At 40.6% G+C, this 20,390-nt stretch overlaps 1 protein-coding gene across 1 annotated transcript in view; it reads right to left on the bottom strand.

Moving 5' to 3' along the window:
* LOC142834730 (ubiquitin domain-containing protein 2-like) overlaps nucleotides 1-16,221 on the bottom strand; it is an 81,432-nt gene extending 65,211 nt beyond the window's left edge. Inside the window, 2 exon segments of the mRNA XM_075947552.1 lie at nucleotides 15,567-15,628; nucleotides 16,127-16,221. Coding sequence (XP_075803667.1) covers nucleotides 15,567-15,628; nucleotides 16,127-16,221 — 157 coding nt within the window.
* Between the last annotated feature and the right edge of the window lie 4,169 nt (nucleotides 16,222-20,390).

The following is a 20,390-nucleotide window of genomic DNA, read 5'->3' as shown; positions in this document are numbered from 1 at the left end:
CCCTTCCTCTGTAATTCTCAGGCAGGAGAGAAGAATTATTACTTAGAAATTAGTAAAGCTGATACTGAATGAGAAAGCATTTCTGAAAACTGGATAGGGTTTAACATCTCAGCATGAAGAAGTTGAAATATTAAAGGCGACAGCTGCCTGTAAACGATTGCCGTTAGTGGAAATCTACATATTAAAGAGCAGGAAACTTCTAAGATTTCTTCCTTTTTAACATTTTAATGTTCAAGCTGTAAGATAATACAGCACTTTAGGTTGGTGACTTTTAAGTTTTATTTTTCAGGAATATGCTAGAGGCAGCTGAGCAAACTTATGTGTCTACCAAAAACACCTTTGGAAAATATTTATGCTGCATCATCCTTAGTCAATGTGGCAGCTTTTTCTCAGAACACAGTCACACGCACACTCTCCTTTGACTTTCACTCTCTGCACTAGAGCATGGGTAGCGGTTTCATGAAACAGTTTCTAAGTATCCCTTAAATGAACTGGGGAAAGGACGGCTTGGGCTTGGAGTACCTACACTGTGTAGGGACTGTAAATTCATTGAATCTTGCAGTGTCCAGCGTGTTGTAGAGGAAAACTTGGAAAATATGCAACCTAGCCTCTGGTTTAGAGGAATTTTAGATCGGGATAGTGCTTTGGAAGACCGGAGTGACACATTTGCATATTAACATAAATAAAGGCAAATTTCATCATGGCAGGGAGAGACCTGAAATAACATGAAAAGGTGTCTTTTTTTTAGGTATGATTTTATTATGAGCTTAACCTACTTTCATGATGAACCTTGGTAGAAACATTTTTCAGTTCCAAGGATTTTATCTGAGGTCACTGTTAAGGTATAACTATATTGTTAAATTAAAAGGTAGCCTATTTTTTTAATTACATGTATTTTGAAAAATACTGTGTATCAAGAGAGAATGCCAATGAATATTCTTTTTATTCAAAATTACCAATCATTCTTTCCATTATCTATATTTGCATATGACTGTGTGTTCATGTACGAATGAGCATCTGATTTATTAATTTGTATGAATAGAATCATATAATTTATAACTTGCTTTTTAAAAAACTTCAGAATATATTATAAACAGGTTAAAGAATCAAAGATAACATAGTTTCCCAGAACTATGATAAAATTCTTTGGTGTCTACTACATTCTCAGGATGTTCATAGTCTGCAGCATAGAGCTTTTGGGTCAAATGATAGGCTCTTTAATTTTTTTTTTAACATGTAATGCTTAAATAGTCAACATAAAGCTTGTGCCATTCATCCCATCCTCTTCCTATCCTCCAAAAATGAAGAAATATTTACATCCAGGATTTCTCTGTGTAGCTCTGGATGCCCTAGACCTCACTCTATGGACCATTTTGTGTTTCGGCAACTTATCTCACACGGTGGTGATGTGAACTTGTGGACCTTTTATGCTCTGTGTAACTGTTGAGTTGGGTGGAGTCTAGGGCAAAAGTTAGTGAGTTTGTTGATATGAGGTGTAATGTGGTTAGGTTTGGACAAATGTGGGAGTGGAGAATGCTTCAGTTGTGAATATTCTAGAGATAAGGAGAAACTGTGTAACTAATAATTTAATGCTGTCCTAGTATTGCCTTCATGGCTTCCACTAAAGCAAAAAAGGTTCTTACAAAGCTGGCAGAGTATTAGCCAATTTTAAAGATGAAGAAGCAGGTGCAGATAGGTCAGTCGTCTTGTTCCAGGAAACACGATCTTTAAGGGGGCTAAAACTTGAGACCAGGGTTATTGATAAGAAAGGGTGTGTTTCTTTCATTGTTCTAAATTGTCCAAAGAATGACCATTCTTTGGTGTGCAATCTTTGATTCCTATTTGTAGGCTTTGAATTCTCTTTTAGATTGACAGATGTTGACATGAAGTAATTTATTTACTGTTCTCATTTTTATTTATTTTAATTTTTTGTTCTTTTTTAAATATTTATTTTTTTGAGAATTTCATACCATGTATTTTGATCATATTTTTTTTTCTCCTAGAACTTTTCCCAGATACTGCCCTGCCTCCCTATCCACCAGCTTCCTGCTCTTTCTCTCTTAAACAAACAAATAGGCAAACAAACAAGCCAAACCAAATAAAAACCCAAAGCGCGCACGCACACACACACACACACACACACACACACACACACACACACACACACAGACAAATGGAGTTTGATTTGTGTTGGTCAACTACTCCTGAGCATGGGTCCTGTCCTGGAGTGTGGACGTCTTAGTCAATGTTCTATCGCTGTGAAGAGACACTATGACCATGGTAGCTCAAGGAAAGCCTTTAATTGGGGCTTGCTTACAGTTTCAGAGGTTTATTCCATCATTCGCATGGTGGCACACAGGCAGACCTGGTGCTGGAGGAGCGGAGAGTTCTACATCCAGATTTGTAGAAAGCAGGAAGAAAGAGACATTGGGCCTGGCTTGAGCATTTGAAACCAAAAAGCCACCCACAGTGACACACTTCTCCAGCAAAACCACACCTCCTAATCCCTGTCAATCAGCTCCACTCCCTAATGACCAAGTATTCAAATATATAAACCTATGGGGGCAATTCCTCCTGCCCTGGTATATCTAATGTCATTATATTGAAGAAAACTTATTGCCCCTCTCCTAAAAGAAAACAGCTTCTTGGCTAGTACTGGGACTCTGTGTCCAGTTCCCTTTCTCTACGTCACGGTTTTGCCTGGCTTAGGCTTGAGAGGATCTTATAGGTGTTGCCACACAGAGCAAGTTTTAACAAACAGGAAAACTGAAGTAATATCTTGCATTCATTGTTTTTAAAAATAAATGTCTTAACTTTTACTTGGAAATAAGAAATTTTCCTTTTGTAGTTAGGAAAATGTTTTAGATTACATATTTTTATTTTATTTTATATGTGTGAATATTTGTCCAAATGTATATCTGTTTATAACTTGTCTGGTCCCATGGAGGCCAGAAGAAGATGTTGGATTCCTTGGAACTGTACTGATGGTTGAGAACTGCCATATATAGGCTCAGAATGGAATCCAGGTCCTCTAGAAGAGCAACCAGTGCTCTTAACCACTGAGCCAACTTTCCAGCCTCTATAGAATGTGTTTAAAGAAATAGATTTATAACATTGCTTTTGACATCTAATATTGAATGTAGAGAATGAGTGTTGACAGAGTTAGGAGCTGTAAGAACAAAGATTGTGTACTTTGAAGATTGCATGTGACTTCAGTCCACCTGGAATTTCTAAGGAAATGTTTTGATATATCTGAATGCATTCAGTTAAAAATGATAATGCATTTTTTCTTTTCTCTCAGAAACATTTATAAAATTGTAAGTCAATTTTTCACTCCAATAACATTGAAGTACTTTACATCTTCCAGGCCGCAATTCATTTATAGCTAAATTATTTCTTAAATAGCAGCTTTGATTTTTCACTTTTTACTTATCAGTTGATAAAACAGTTGATAAACTTCTTTATAAATATAACTACTACAACTTGACATTTCATAATGGTTTCCAATCTTTTATATGAGAAGTAACACAAATTATATTCTTGTCTGATAAAATGAAACTGACATTATATTAATAGTTTTAGTAGTTTCTAGCTTTGTTTTTCTTTGCATGTGGAGAGAGCTGCCACAAAAGAGACCTGGCAATAGACTGGTGGTGGGGGCATGGCAGTCGCTTGGCATTCCTTCCCGGAGATCTTGGAGTGTTTGCATGTGCTTACTCCTTTAGAGTGATTTTAAAGACTGCACTAGTTGTTTACTTCACTTTGGAAACTGCAATTCATGGAACGGGCAGTCCTTATGGGATGCTATATGAAGATAGTCATTGATATTTTATTAAAGGTTTGAATGTTTGGGCCTTTGATTCTCTTTTTTCTTCAGCTCTGAGTTTGAAAGTAATTTAAGAACTAAACAGAAGTCTCTGCAGGGACTTTTCAGCTTCTTGGCTTACCAATGATGTTTTGAAAAACCTTATTCTTATTAAGCACTACAGTTTTTCATTAGGTTTCAATAGCCCTTTTTTTGGGGTCTGACACTTTGTAAGTAACTGATTTGTACAACAGGAACATTGCACTTCACTGTGGCTTAATATTAATTGTCTATCTTAGCACAGGCAAATAGCATTTAGAGCAGTGCTTTGAAGAGCATTGCCACGACGAGCGGCCTTTTCAGTGGTGCAGAGAAATCATTTAGAAGTGACATTAATTCTTTAATGAAATCCTGTTGGGGAAGCTTGTAATGGTTCAGTTATTTTCTTTTCTTTTTCCTTTTGGGAAAAAGACTTCCAAACTGCTTTTTTTTGGTTTGTTTTTTGTATTTTTGACATTCTTTAGGCAAATTTACACTTTTAGATTTTCTGTTTAATTAAAAATGCCCTGATGTTTTCATATCTTAGGGTTCAATGCTAATAGTTTTCAATCACAGCCTTCCTGAAAGCCTTGTTTGTTGGACATTTTTTGCTGTGATCATCATATATCTACAGGTTTCTCACCAACAACCTATCTTAAGGCCACAACTTTCCTAATCCATTTTGGTTTCTTGACCCCGTGTATTTCACACTTGGTTATTACGTTTAAGTTAATTTAGAGTTGCACTTAAAAATTTTAATTTGAGAGAAGTTTATTGTTTAGAAGTTAACTTTCAAAAATAAAATTGAAGCTGGCTATGTAGCTTAGTGGTAGAGAACCTGCCCAGCATGCACAAGACCTTGGGGTCAATCCTTATCATGAGAACAGATATCAGGTTGCTTTAAATTGTCAGCTTAAGTGAATCAAATAAATGAATGATATGATATTCATTTGTGTCTTTCCGCAGTTAGTTCCCTAGTCTTTCAGAAATTCAGAATGTTTATTGTTACTTTAGGAATGTCATATGACTCTGGTCTTCTAGACCTTTTGCCAACATTCCAGCAGTGCCTTCATTGGATGCACTTCATCACTGGTATATTTGATCAACGGTTCTCTAACAGTGCTGAGACAGCAATATTTTAAATATTTTTCTTTTAAATTAAATATCATGTGATATCATGGCCATCTGTGTGGCTTTTTGCCCTACACAGTATTTGTTGGACTTTCTCAGGTGGATTTGTTTACTTACATCAAAGACCAAGAAGACATCAGTCACATCTTGGATGTCCACTGGGGGTGACTCAGTCTCTTTTCTTTTCTAATAATGTCTGTGTGGACCTGAGTTTCAAATATCACTTCTTTTGTGTTGGTCAGAGCAGGTCACTAGTTTCAAAGTGACAGAAATATACTCTACTTCTGATGAAAGAAACAGAAAATATGATTCCAGTGTGTTTTAGATACATGTTCTCATTAGATCTGTAATTGTGAGGTGACAATGGTTCTTTACATATGATAGCAGAAACACAACAACAAGAAAACTGGATGCCAGATTTAGCAAAAGTTAACAACTTGTGCACCATCAAAAAAAAGACAAACTGCAGAATGGTAAAGAATAGTTGATAATTATGCATTTTACAAGAGACTTTTATCCAGAATAAATAGTCTTTTGCAACTTAACAAATAAATGAATAATTTAGTTAAAAAATAGGCAAAATCTTAAGTAAGTATTTCAACACAAAAGTTATACCAACTAATCTCATAAAAGAGGGTAATCATTAATTACTAAAGAGATATAAATAGAGACCACAAAAACATAACACTTCACATACATAAAAATACTAACTTGTATCTAGAGAAATTGGAACCGTTGTACAATAACGGTACAAATGTGAAATGGTGTAGTCATGTGTAAAACAGCTAGACAGTGACTTAAATTGTTAAACACAGTGGTACCATGTCACTTAGCAATTATACTTCTTGGTATATACACCCCAAAGGTTTGCACACAGATGTTAAGCAAAAACTGGTACACTATTCACAAAATCAAAAAGTAAAAATAACCAGACTATTCACTAACTGATGAATGGACATATAGAAGAATATTACTCAGCTATATAAAGGACTAAATAGTAACATATAATTTAGCATGAACCTTGAGGACACAATGACAAGAGAAAGAAGCCAAACTCAAAGGCCCAGTGTGGTGGTCTGAAAGAAAATGGCCCTCAAGGTACTATTAGGTACTATTAGGTGGTGTGGCTTTTTTAGAGTAAGTATGGCCTTGCTGGAGGCAGTGTGTCACAGGCTTTGAGGTCTCTTATGCTCAAGATACCTTCCAGTGTCTCAGACAACTTCCTGTTGCCTGTGAGTCAAGATGTAAAGACCTTCAGCTCCTGCTTCAGCATGTTTGCCTGTATGCCACCATGTGGCACTGTGCTGGTAACAGGCTAAACCTCTAAAAATGTAAAGCAGCCCCAATGTTTTTCTTTATAAGAATTGCCACAGTCACGGCATCTCTCCACAGCAATAGAAACCATAACTAAGACACCTGGTTTGTTGGTTGACTGTTTGGCTGAAATATTCAGAATAGGCAACACAGAGACAGAAAGTGAGTTAGAAATCACCGGGGACTGAGGGAAAGGGGAAACTTGGGTTGACTGCTTATGGTTAGGAAGTTTTCATTTTTACTATCAATGGCTTGGAAGTGATAGGTATGGATGTTTAAATCACCAGTGCTCTCAACATTATTCCCCAAAGCACATTCTTCTTCCTTTAAGGCACAAAATTCTCAACCTTCAGCCAAGATTCCATTTAGCACTTGAGATCCAGAACTCATCCAAGAAAAAGGTTTGTCATAACTCTGGTGCTCCAGTGAATGAAAAGTTGGGTGGTCCCTACTAACCCTTGAATACAAATTAGGCCCAGACTAGCATCTTTGCTGTCTCTGTTCCTGGCCTGTGAAACATATTGATCTTCCTTCAGTCAACAGCAGAGTGCCTTCCTGTCAGATACCAGCTATTCATCTCAATGGAAAATTACCTGTCTGATGAATTTTGTCTTCAGTGTAGTGGAGACAAACGATGTTCTACAGGGAAAAACTAAGTAAGTAGACTGCAGAATTTTTAGTAATGAAATCCTCTAAAATTCTGCACTTAATGCTAATATTTAAAGTAACAATTGATTTGCACAAATTTAGTTTGGTTCATGCTTACAGAAAATAAAGTTTTTGAGATATTTTCTCCCAGACTTTCAATGGGTAGTCATTGTTACCAGTTGTAGCCATATCAGTCTGGGTAGTTAATTTGCTTCTGTGTTTTGGTCTTAGTTGAACAAAATTGAGACAAGTTTAAGTCACAATAAAAATTAATCTTAAATCGTAGAAGTTTGTAATGGCTGACTCCAGGTCTTTGAGATTCTAAAACAGACATATTGAGAAAATATTTTGTAATTTTTTAACTGTGGCTTTAAAATTTTGGATTATCTTTTTTGAGAATTTCATACGTTAGTGCTATATTTACATAATTTCTACACATCCTTCTCAACCCTATAATTCCTCCTGTGTTCCCCCACTCTCTCTCAAATTCATGACCTCTTCTTCTTTAAGTACTATTGTTTCAACCCATGTGTGTGCAATACCTCCTCCTCCCCAACTGACTTGTAGAGTCATTTAGTGTTGCTTGTATCTATATGTTTTGATGGATATTATTAGATAACCAATTAGGCAACACCTCCCCAGAGAGACTAGACTAATTCACCCTCTCTTAGCAGTTATTATTTTCCTATAGATTTTTTTGGGAGTTTCATGAGAATTTCTCCATCTGTGTTAGCATGTCTATCAGTGTTGCCATTGTTCAGGTCTTTATTTTGCTGCCACACTGCTGAGGTATCATAGATGAGGCTTCCCTGTTATTTTTAGGAGACACACTCTCATAGCAGAGTTTCTGCTTCTTTGGGTCTTATAATCTTTCTGTACACTCTTCTGTGATATTCTCAGAGCCTTAGGTGTGGAGACTGTGTTGTACATGTGCCAACTGGGGCTGGGAGCGCCACTCTGTTTCTCTCTGTATTTGACCGCAGTGACTTTCTGTGATGGTCTCTATCTGCTGCAAAGAGAAACTTCTTAAGTCCAACTAGACTACTGTTGGTTACAGCCAAGATATGAGTGTCACTATTGCCATACAGGATATTTTTGTGGTTCATGGGTGTCACAGCTGGATAGGGCTATTGATTGGTTGCCTTCCTTGGCAGCTTTGACAATGTCTTCCTACACTATGGAAGCTAGTCTTAGGGAGCAAGTTTTCATGTCAGATCCAGGTTACATCCTCTGAATCCTATATCTGACGTGCCCTGTGTCTTCACCAATAGGAAGTTAATGTAAACTTCTGGGAGGCAACTAAGGGCAACAGCAATAGGCTCTCTTGTTTTGTGAAGCTCTTGAACTCTCTTGACCAGCAACTCAAAAGGAGATTCTTATACCTGTCCCTGGGATTTCTGCCAGACAGTTTATGGAACCTGGGGTAAACACTACCTTTCTAAGTCACATAACTTCACTGAAGCCTTCTCTGTCTCTGTTTCCCCCCTCCCTCCCTCTTTCCCTCCCTACCTCCTTCTCACCCTCTATCCCTTCGTGTCCCTTACAGCTAAAGCTGGCCTTAAATTTATTATATAGTCTAGGACACCCTTAAACTTCTGACCTTCTGGCCTCTACCTTCTGAGATTCTAGCCATGTACCATCACACCTATTGTAGGGTTTATGCCTACAATAATAGGGATCAAAACCAGGGATTTTTGCTTGCTAGGCAAGCACTCTGTCTTAATTAGTGTTCCATTGCAGTGAAGAGACACCATAACTATGGCAAATATTATAAAGGCAAGCATTTAATTGGACCTTTCTTACATTTTCAGAGGTTTGGTCCATTATTAGCATGGTGGGAAGTGTGAGCACACAGGCAGACATGGCGCTGGACAAGGAGCTTGTAATTGTTTGTCCTGTCCCTTTAAGAGACAAGCCCTGCTGACTCTCTCCCCCATCCACCACCGAGGCAGGAGGATCTTCCTTCCACTTCTAGTCTGAACTTCTCCTTTTCTGTGTCTCTCCCAAAGAAGTAGCTGCTGCTGTGGCTCCTCTCCTCTCCCTCCTCCCTTTCCATCCTCTTCCCCTCTTTCTCCCTCTCTTCCCCCCTCTCTCTCTTTCCTCATCTCCTTCCCTTCCATAGCCCACTAAGTAAATATCCAACCTCTTCATGGTGTGCCTATTCATCTCGGTCTCTCACCCACTATGTGGCTCCCTGCCTGGGACTGGCTGTCTTTGTGGCCTGCTGTAGTCTCGTGCCAGCTGCCCACTGCTGCCACTAAGGGACCTGCAGCATTTTATTTAAACCATAACATTGGTTTTACTTTTACCATAACATTGGTACTCAGCCAGGTTCTTACCACATTCCCTCTAGCCCACGGTCAGGTTGGCTGTGGAAACATGGAACCCTGGGCTCCCAAACCAGGTTTCTTTGCAACAGTTCTACATTATATCTGCCTGAATGCAACCTCTACACATACCAGTAGCTTTGGTGACGATTTTTTCCCTTCCAGCTCCCAACCACAGCCTTCATGGCTATGTGTGAGCCCTTCACTATCCATAGCTAAAAATGTGACCAGACAATCCAGTATTGGTCCTCCTGCATTAGCACTGCACGTACTGTGTGGTCCATTCGATTTGGGGGCCCAGGGTCTTACGGATTTTTCTTTTTCTTTTCTTTTGGAACACTCGTAAGTGGTCCTCACTGTGAGAGAATGCTCAGTGCGGCCTATAGCTTCTATGGCTTCTGAGTAGCCCAGACGGGAGCCAGTCAGGCTTTAACACCCCACCTGTAGATAGAGGACGCTCTTCTACAGGCCCTGTGGTGTTTGCCATTGTTTCATACCCCACCTATATAGAGAGGATACTCTTCTACAGGCCATGTGGTGTTTGCCATTGTTTCATACCCCACCTATATAGAGAGGATACTCTTCTACAGGCCCTGTGGTGTTTGCCATTGTTTCATACCCCACCTATATAGAGAGGATACTCTTCTATAGGCCCTGTGGTGTCTTTCACATTTTCCGCTATGTCTAAACCCTTAAACTATGCTCCACCAATGTCCTGCTGGCTCCACTTTTCCTCAAACTATCCCTGCCACCGCTACCGCTGATCCCATGGAAACCAATCTGTGAGGCAGCTGTTTTCAATTCCAACCTTCGCTCCCTGCTGTGGCTTATGGCATGGTGGCTCAGCAACAGGGCAGATCATGCCTCTAGGCAAAATTCCCATGGCTCAAAAAAGGTGTGGCTTCTCCATACAACATGTGACCACCGCCATTTTGACTGAGGTCAGGTGACCTTATTACCATCTTAACTGAGATCAGGTGACTCCACCGCAAACTTAACTGAGGGCCAAGTCAGGTGACCAAGTTCTGCCATCTTTACTGAGGTATTCCCTGCCTGGTTCCCCAGTGTTGACCCTGTTACCTGTGTGTTTTGTGCAGTGGCATGCCTTTGGTAGGGCTCACCAAGAGCATCCACCTCACTCAGTTCCTCTTCACTCTGTATGTTTGTACACACATGTAACTTAAATACACCTATGTTTACTGTTAAATGTTATAATTGTCTGTTCATTGTATCTCATTTCAGACTACAAAACAATAAGTTGGTATGTACTTTTAAGTCTCTTACATAAAATACGATATATTTACTCTTACCCTGATTTAAAATATATTAAGCTGTTCTCTACTATTGTCAGTTCTGCCGTTAACCTTCTATTGCAAGCAGTTTTTTCTTCTTTCTATCTTTTTATGAGTGTAAATCTACTTTTTAAGTTAAGAGCCAGTACAGTCAAGATTAGACCCAATTCTCCAGATAGATTCTATACTATAGTTATACCTGATAAACAGGCCTCAACTGCTCAGAGATCTGGGGAATATGGCATTTAAATATTTAATTATTAAAGACTTTTCATAACAAAAAAAGACAGGTTGGCTCCTAGCAGCAGCACTCTACTTCCTCCAAAGAAGACAGAAGACAAATGGGCACAGAACAACATCCAATTGCAATTTGTTTCAACTGCCAAGCACTGACCACTGGACAAACTTCCTTTTATCTAGACTGAAGATGACAAGACCATGGACAGAATTGCTGGAATTGACAGCCTAGCTGCTCAGGTCAAGGTAGGCTTATCCTCCTGCAGATTTCATAGCCCACAGGATCTTCTGGAGCCTGGCAGGCCCTGTGCTAAACAGCAAAAGAAAAATTGACCCTCAGTGTCCATGGAGGACTCTGAGGAGTAGCTCTAGGTGCCAACCAAGTAAGTTCTCTGTTGTTTTTAACTCAATAACTCAAGTAAAATTTTATCCTTCTCAAAGATCTCTGATGCAGTTTGACAGCTGAGAGGTTTTGTCAGTTTAAAAGTACAACCTCACCAAACAAATTTTAGTAAAATACAAAAAGAAGTTAGTAAGGTGTGTACCTGCAAGTTATAAAGGTGTGAGGACAAGTGCATGCTATCAAAATTCACTCCCATTCTGCCTTTCATAGTCTTAAAGATGCTTTTCATTGTGCAAAAACATGTCAAGTCATTCTGACATAAATATGCTACTGTTTATACAATGCATATGTCTAAAACTTATGTTTTTCACAAACCCAAAGAATTCTTGTGAGTTCCAGGGAGCTGAATTGAATGATCCACCTTAAACAGGTCAAATATACCCATCTCAATTCCCTGATCCTGAAATTTTTATTTTCCTAAACTTAACTTTGTCCTCTGTTCTGCCAATACCTTAAACAGCTATAAGAGATACCATACATTCTTAATTCACAAACACCAGACAGGAGCAAAGAGACCAGCTATCCCGGGATGTGACCAGCACCCAGCTTTCTCAGGTCCCCCCCCCCCCGCAAGATGATGCCCACAAATAAGCAGGAAGCAGTTTTGAGAATCTGATGCCCCAATTCCTTTAACCTGTTGTGCCTAAATTCCCACTTTTTTTTAATTATAAAAAAGGGATGGGAATGTAATGGTCTGTCCTGCCCTTTTAAGAGACAAGCCCTACTGACTCCCCTCCCCACTTCAGAGGCAGGAGTTTCTTCCTTCTGCTTCCAGTCTGAGCCCCTTCCTTTCCATCTCTCTCCCAAAGAGGTAGCTGCGGCCGTGGCTCCTTTCCTCTCCTCCCATGCCTCTTCCTCTCTCTCTCTCTCTCTCTCTCTCTCTCTCTCTCTCTCTCTCTCTCTCATTCTCTCTATTTCTTTCCTCGTTCCCCTTCTCCCTCCCTCTCACCTTTCCTTCCACAACCCACTAAATAAATATCTAACCTCACTCTGCATGGTGTGCCTATCCATCCTGGTCTCTCACCCACCATGGGGTACTTGCCTAGGACCCACTGGCTGGACCAGAAGGCCACTTGGGGTCTCCCTGTCCAGGACCAGCTTTGGGGACCTGTGGCATGGCCTTATGGCCTGCTGCCAATTGCCACCACTCGGGGAACAGTGCTGTTTTAGTTAAACCACTTCACAGCTGAGAGTTCTATACCCAGCTTCATAGGCTGAGAGAGTCCCTGGGTCTGACTTGAGCATTTGAAACCCCAAAGCCCAACCCAGTAACACACTTCCTCCAACAAAGCCACACCTCCTAATCCTTTTAACCAGTGTCATCCCTAAAAATTCAAATACATGAACCTATGTGGGCCATTCTTATTTAAACCACTATGCACTCTATCTGCTGATGTACACTCCTGCCTTAAATGTCTCTTTGATAAAAAAAAAGTATTTCTATGATTGGAAAGGCATACATATACATATATTATAACAATGCAGAATAATGTAAGGAATAGCTAAGAATCAGAGTGCCTACTATGCTTTAGACACTACTTAAAAAACTCCTCTTAAAAAAGTATAAGTAAGAACAGAGGTGTATATGCACATGACATGTGAACGAGACAGTTTGCATGATAGACCAGTGTGAAAATAAGGGAAAATAATGAAAGCCTAACAAGTGCTATTGAAGCGATATTTGTATTCCTATAGAGAGAGACCTGTGCATAAATATCAGATATGGACATATCAATATGTATACAGTTGAGACTCCAAAATATTGTTAGAAACTGACCCCAGGAACTGGCTTGGGTAAAAAAGGCTTTTATTTTTTAATATAATGATGTTTTGAGACTGTGGATACTTTTGACTATTTGCTCTTTTCAAACAAAAAGTTAAATAAAAGCATATTGGTGATGGTACCTGGAGAATGTTGCTCTGTTGCACTGTGGTAGGCACTGCTGGGTCTGTGTAGATTGGGCTTGATCAAAGAGTTTAGGAGAGCTTCCCTCAGGCTTCAGGGAGCTATGGGGAAGAGAGGGCGGGAAGATGATGAGAGCCAGAGGGGATGGATGGTTGCAAGGACGCAGTGTCCTCCAGGCACAATAGAACCAAGCCACTCAGAGGCTATGGCAGCATGCACAAGCTCAAGTCAGATGGGAGTCCCAGTGATGAGGGGGAAGCAGACCTGGGCTTCCCCCTCCTATCTAGAAGCTATCTGCAATTGAAACCTAATGGCAAAGGGAAAATCAGCTTTTGTTCAGTGGAGTCTTAACCACACTTAAGGATAGGCAGGGTAGGCTCTATGGCCAGAAGTCAATGGCAACCACAAAATAAACTCAACAGTATTTCTGTAGACTTTGTGTCTCGTATTGCTTTGTTTGGGCATTTTAAAAAAATCTCACTAGTGTTTTGCTTGTATATTATGTTTTCTAATTTTGTTAGTTAATGAGAATGTATCTAAAGATTAGACAAAAAGTATTCTACTCATTGAGAAGAGCTGCTATAGGGAAAGGAAATAAATTTTAATAATTTTTAAATTACATCTCTCTGTGTGTTTGTATGCATATGTGAGTGTAGATGCCCATGGCATCCAGAAGAGGGTGTTGGATTACACTGGAGCTGGGTTACAAGAAGGTGTAAGCTCAATGTGGGTGCAGGGAATTGAGTTGCTATGGCCCACATGTGGAGGTCAGAAGACAACTTGCGGGAGTCAGTTCTCGTCTTCCAGGTGGACTCTAGTGGGGACTAAACCCTGGTCCTCAGGCTTGGCAGCAAGTAACCTCATTCACTGCATCATCTCACCAGCCCTGGGGTTTGTTTTTTGTCTTTTTCATTTCATCATGACTACGGATTTATGTTTTGTTCTTCTTCTGTTATTGTTGATGTTGTTGTTTTTCTGGGAAAGAAATTTCGAAGCTCTAGGTCTGAGTATTGGGTCGTTAGGCTTTTTTGTCAGTGCTTGTACTGCCTTTGTCCAGCTTTGCTTAATGCAGCTCAGCATCTCTTTAAATGCCTCCCTCCTTTGTATTCTTCCAGTGTGGCGGTGGAGATGAGACAGGCTGTGCAGGTGAAAGAAGAGAAAGGCGAAGACTATTCTGTTTTTTAAATCACCTGCAGCTGGAAGTGTCATTCAGTAGGCCTGGTGACTTGTAAGAGCCCTTGGTCCACTGAATCCATCCTTCTTAATTTACATCAGCAATCTACATCTCTCCATCCCCAGGGTGCTTGTTTGTCTTGAGTCCTAGTCTGTTGTGTGTGACTATAGCAGAATGCCAGATACTTATCAGATGTAGCGGTTCATGACATAATCTCAACACTCAGGATGCTGAGGGATGAGGATCACAAGTGCGAGGCCAAACAATTAATCAACCAAAACAGCCAATCAATCCATAAAGCAAGCAATTAAAAAAAATGGAAAACTTATAAAAAACTTTCTCTCAGAATCCTGAACTTGGATACCTGGAATTTCAATACGAAAGTGTCAGATGTGTCAAGAGCCTTCTTGCTATGCTATTTGATGGCAGAAAGTGTGTGTGTGTGTGTGTGTGTGTGTATGTGTGTGTGTGTGTGTGTGTGTGTGTGTGTGTGTTCGGGGGGTTAGCCTAATAGAACCCAGTTAACTTTTATAATAAACAAGGCCACTCTGATAATCATAATCTTGCACCTGTGGTAGCAACATTAGATCATCCTAAGCGCACAGCCTTCCCCACCAGTCACTTCACAAACATCCCAACTTTAGGCACCTTTCCCATAAGTGGACTTTGGTGGGGCCATCAAATTGCAGCACCTGTGACTTCAGTGTTCTGAATTCACATAGAGTCATCAGTATGTAACCTGTGTAATTTTTTGTTGTTGTTTTGGCAAACCTGAGAGTCCCAGCTCTAAGCTAAGATCACAGGCAAGAAACACATTTTTAGAAAATACATTTTTGATTTATTTATCTGTATGATTGTTTTCCTGGATGCATGTATGTACACTACATGTGTGTCTTGTGACTGAGGAGGTCGAGAGGGAGGTGGATCCTTGGGGCTCGAGTTAAAGAGGGCTTTGCCCTACCACGTGAATGCTGGAAATTGAACCCTGGTCCCCTGTGAGAGCAGCAAGTCAGCAAGTCCTTTAAACCTCTGAGCCATTTCTCCAGCTCCAGGAGATAAGGTTTTAAGTAAACAAAATACTGAAATGACTCGGGGGGACTAAGCGAAGATAAAGACTAAAGAAGACTTGGCAGAAATAAAAAGATGTAAGTTTAGAAAGCATATATACGAGCAACGTAATTTGGAAAATAGCATGAGCAAAGAAATGTTATTCATTTGTAAAACCAAATTTTCATTATTTTTCAACATTATTAAATTTTTTTTCTATTAAACAGTAACTGCTTTGCTTACCTTTAACAACTGACTCTTCCAAGGTACGGCGGCTCAGGTCTGTGATGCCAGCACCTAGGAAGCTGAAACAGGAAAAATACAGCTTTCAGGACAGCCTGGGCTTCCTGAGGAGGACAGCCTGGGCTTCCTGAGGAGAGCCCTGCCTTGAAAATCTCGTCTATGATGAGGGAAATGAGACACAAATATTTTGAGCATCTTGCCCACAGTCATACAAATAACATGCTGGATTTGAGGCTCCAACCTGGGAAGTCTGATTCCAGAGGTCATCCTCTTTCATATAAATAAAACAAGGCTGCTACTTCTTCGGATATTAAAAGGATGACAATTGAACAAAGAAAGAACACGCTGCAAGGAATAGTTCAACAGGGGAAAATCCTGTAATAGGGCTGTGAGAGGAGAAACATTCTCATTTGATGAAAGGAAAGGGAAGAAGACCCTGCGAGGAGATGAGAGCCCCGTGATGGCCTGGCCCAGGCACGGACTTCTAAGAGCTGTATGGAGCTGTATTTAACGCTGACAGGAATAAACCCGTCCATCTTCTCTCCCTTTCTTGTGCATACCCTCGGACTTGTCTCTTATTCAGCAGCAACTGCAGCCCTTGGACTCTGAAAAGTCCACTGATACCATTTGATCGCTGAGAAACGATGCTTCTCATTTCAAACGCTACCCTCCCATTGTTAAGTGCGTAACATCACTAAAGACATTGCCTTTGCTGGAGGAATCAGGGAGCTTAAAAATAACCTGTATTGGGATTAGAGGAGTTTTGTTTTGTTTTTTTTATAAAGATACCCGAGGAGAGGAGGCGGGAGTGTGTGCAGGGCATGGCCATCTGGATTGTACGTGACGAGTGACAGTTTTCAACTGTGCTGGGCATGGGTGCAGTCATTTATTTTGTACAGAAATTAGCTGTAGACAAGGAAGGTTTTATATCGGTGTGAGGTACACTGGTTTGTTAGTTAAAAACATCTATTGCTAGCAAACTGGAAATATCCTCTAAATATAATGCGTTTATTATTTAGAGAAATCAGTGGCATGGGTTCTCTCCCCTTGACCTGGGAGGGATGACGGTGAGGAAAGGGGAGGCAGTAGTGGGTGGGAGATTTCCACTAGAAGAATTTTCAAACTAAAATTTAATTTTAATTTAAATTTTAAATTCAAATATAAGTATAAGAAAAAAATCTAAATCACACAAAGGAATCTCAGAGTACAGATGTATTTTGGCAGAAGTGTGTACATTAATTCTCATGCTTAAATGAACATGCTAAAGACACGCAGCAGCCAATACTTTGAAAATGAATATGGCTGGGAGATACTCACTAAAAGCTATCCTGCGTCTTCATTCCAGCTGTGCTTGTGCAGGCCCTGCATGGTTGGCAGGCAGGAATTCATAAGCACTCCTATAAGCCCCATGGCAGGCACGTATGTGTGCATGCATCTTATCGTGTGTACAGAAATAACAGAGAATATAGGGTGTTTTGGACTCGTGTTCCTTATTTAGAAGTCTAAAATTCAAAACATTTGAGAAGACTGGATTGTAACAGGATTCCGCTTTGTTGAAGATAAAATCATTGCCAGCCAGGCCGATGAAAATGGAGGCAGTACGAACTTCAGTTCGAATCGGGATCTCTGTCTGCTCCTTTCCCAACCCTTCTAGCAGATGAGCGGAACTGCTCTCCGAGGCAGTGTGAACTGGAAAATCCTGCCGGCAGTTTCTGCTTCCACTTTTTCCTTAATATGGAGAGAGAATGGGCCTCTCCAGGGACTCTATGTCCTGGCAGCCCAGGAAGGGCAGGGTGCGGGTGTCCTGGCTGCTGAGGCCAAACGCTTCCGCTGGGCCTTTTATTTCAATATGAAACACTCCAGAGAAAAGGGTCTGTCTCTCCACCTTTTAATGTTGCTCAATCATTTCTTTCTACTTCTTGCTTCAGTGAGCACAGTATGTGGCTTGTCGAGAATCTATTAAACAGAAACCCTTCACTATTTTATGGATGGATTTCGGAGAAATCTGTAGTCAGTGCATGTTTCTCAGTTCCTCCATAGCTGCCCTCATTCTCCACATTTTGGAGAGGGCATGTAAAAAATTGGCTTTTAATTTCTAATTTAACAAGTGACAGAATATTTTGACATTAGCAAATGAAGGGAAATGTTTCATATGACATCAGTGACTTGTATTAGGAGCCAGGCTTTCTGGAGTGGTCGGTGCCGAGGGGACTGTGACAAGCCAATAGCAGTGCTATTAGAAGTCAACGGCATTTTTGTTGAGACCTCCTGGGAAATGAGATCATGAGTTGCCTGCTCTCTGTGTTGAAAATACTCATTCAACCTCCTACTGTCTCCTCACCCCCTTTTTTGACTATTGATAATTTTATGTCCTCTCTTGGATTTGGCGTATGGGCTCCCATTTTCTAAGGGCTACGCAGTGTTTTACCAGCATCTCTGCTGGTTTGAATGCTGTTTATCCCCTGAAGATTCTTGTGATGGAGCCATGGTCCTCAATCTGTAAAAGCTAGGCAGCTGTGGGGCAGTAGAGCAGTGAGCCTGGGGTCCTTAGCTCACTGAGTGTATGTCCTTAGAAGAGGTAAAGGCAGTGCCATGGGATCCAGAGTTAGCTGTTACTAGGGTGAAGGCCACTCTGGAAAGGTCTCAGTTTCCTGCAACCTGAGCTTTTGTTTTCACATACGCTCCTGCCACAGCAGTGAGGACCTCGCACAGAAGGTGCCAGACTTCGAGCCTCCAGAATTCTGAGCTAAATAAACCCGTCTTTATTCTTCTTCTGAATACTATACAAGTATATGATGTGTTTTCACCACACGAACTCCCATGACCTTTTCTAACCTACCCCTACTCCCACAGAGCCCCTTCTTCCCAGGCCTCCCTTCTAGCTTTTTCTTTCCTTTCCCTCTCTTTGTTTTGGCACCCTGAGTTTAGTCAGTGTTGACTGCATGAACACAAATGAGTTATTTACTGGCACATGGGCAACCTACCAGTGGATACACCACTGGCGGACATGATAGCCTTTCCCATGGGAAACATTAACTGTCAGTCATTCCACAGGGAGGGCTGGGCCTCATGAGCCCCTTACTCATCTATGATGGAGTGTTGACAGCCCAATCTTTTGCTGGTCTTCGCAGGTAGCCACAGCTGCTATGAATCTCACGAGGACAACTGCCATGCCGTGTTCAGGAAACAACCTTCTACGACATTCTTCCCCTTCCGCCTGCCTTTTCAGTCTTTTTTTTCTCTTCTTCCAGTATGTTCCATAGACCCTGTGATGGGAGATGATGTAGAAGTCCCATTTAGGGCCGAGCACTCAGCAATACCATATTCTTATCACTTGGACCAGTTTTAGTGAGTCTCTGCATCAATTGCTGTCTACTGCAATATACATGTATACAAATTCTCAAAGAAGAGATACATTAAGAAGAAAGTTCTTTAACCAGGGCTGAGAGTAGTACTAACTTGTAGGTATAAACATAAACCATCTGACCATATGTCCATTTAATAAGCAACAGTAACATAAGTATCTCTTCTATATAAAAGTGCTTACTTTTTATTATATCTCATTATAGTAATAAAGTATATAATATAATCAGCCAGAGAGGGTGTTAGTGGGCTCATAAATAGTTCACTGAAGGTGAACTAATTCCTATGATATGGTAGTGGCTATGTGTCCAGTGACTGCATTCATTATATACTTTGATTTTCTCATACAGAATTTTATTTAGGGAGCAGAGTATGATCTTTTAGCTGGCTTTCACATGCTCACTACAAAGGGTCTCTATAATAAAATCTTTGGAAATAAGTTTACAGTAATCCAGACAATTCTTCAGACCACAGGCGACGTGCCCGCAAACACTGGCGGTGACATGGAAGCAGACACTGGGATACAGATGCGCAGCCCAGGCTCCCTGCCTGGCTGGGTGTGACTCTGCTTTCTACTCAGCCTGTTTTCTTGCAGCAACATTGCTTCGCCGGGCAATAGAGCTCTCTCCCTCTTCTGGTCCCCTGGAAACCGACCTCTCAGCTGCAGGTCCCATTTTCAGCTAGGAGAACTCTCATCTTATTTAACCAATCTTCCCGTAAGTGGCTGAGTTGAGGAAGTTATTGCTTTCCGTGGTCTAAATTGCCTAACGGGAAGTCATTTTGCCTAACTCCTAGGACCCCTGTGGGAAAACCCCACTTGGTTACTGGGCCTGCGAAACAAATCAGGAGCTGGCCAGCTTTGCTCATGATCAGAACTAGTCTAACATCTTCACGCCTATCCCCTTAGTTAAATTAGGAGTTTCTTTTTTGTTTGCTACAGCAAGGACCCAATGCATTTGGCCATTTGTCGGTACTATTAGGAAGGTTTCGCTTTTGGATACAATCCTTTTGTAAAAGCCAAGAACCCATAAATATTTCATCATGTCAGTCTCATCAAATACTTAAGAGGATTGGGCAAACCATTATCCTTTTAAAAAATAGGATTGCTATTTAGCTGCATGTTTAGCAGAACTAATTAAGGCTTCTGAGATCCAGGCATGGATAACCGCCCGAGGAGCCCAGAAAAGGCTTCTATTGCATGATCCTTAAGCACGTAATGATTACACCTTTCACTTGTGTGGGACACTTTACAGGTAATTCACTATTAATAAGCATTTCCTAAGACAACTATAAGTACATTCCGCTTTATAGTTGGAAATGAGCTTCTCATTCCACACAAGAAGGCTTATTATCTCCTTTATGTGGAAGAGGAAACGGAGGCAAAGATTGAGCCTTAATTGTAGCTCTGTCTGTCTGATTGGTAAACAGTGAAGAGATAAACGCTCTGAAGAGATTATAGTT

Source organism: Microtus pennsylvanicus, chromosome 14 (assembly GCF_037038515.1).
Source record: "Microtus pennsylvanicus isolate mMicPen1 chromosome 14, mMicPen1.hap1, whole genome shotgun sequence".
NCBI classification, from domain to species: domain Eukaryota; kingdom Metazoa; phylum Chordata; class Mammalia; order Rodentia; family Cricetidae; genus Microtus; species Microtus pennsylvanicus.
This window is presented reverse-complemented; position numbering and strand designations above follow the sequence as displayed.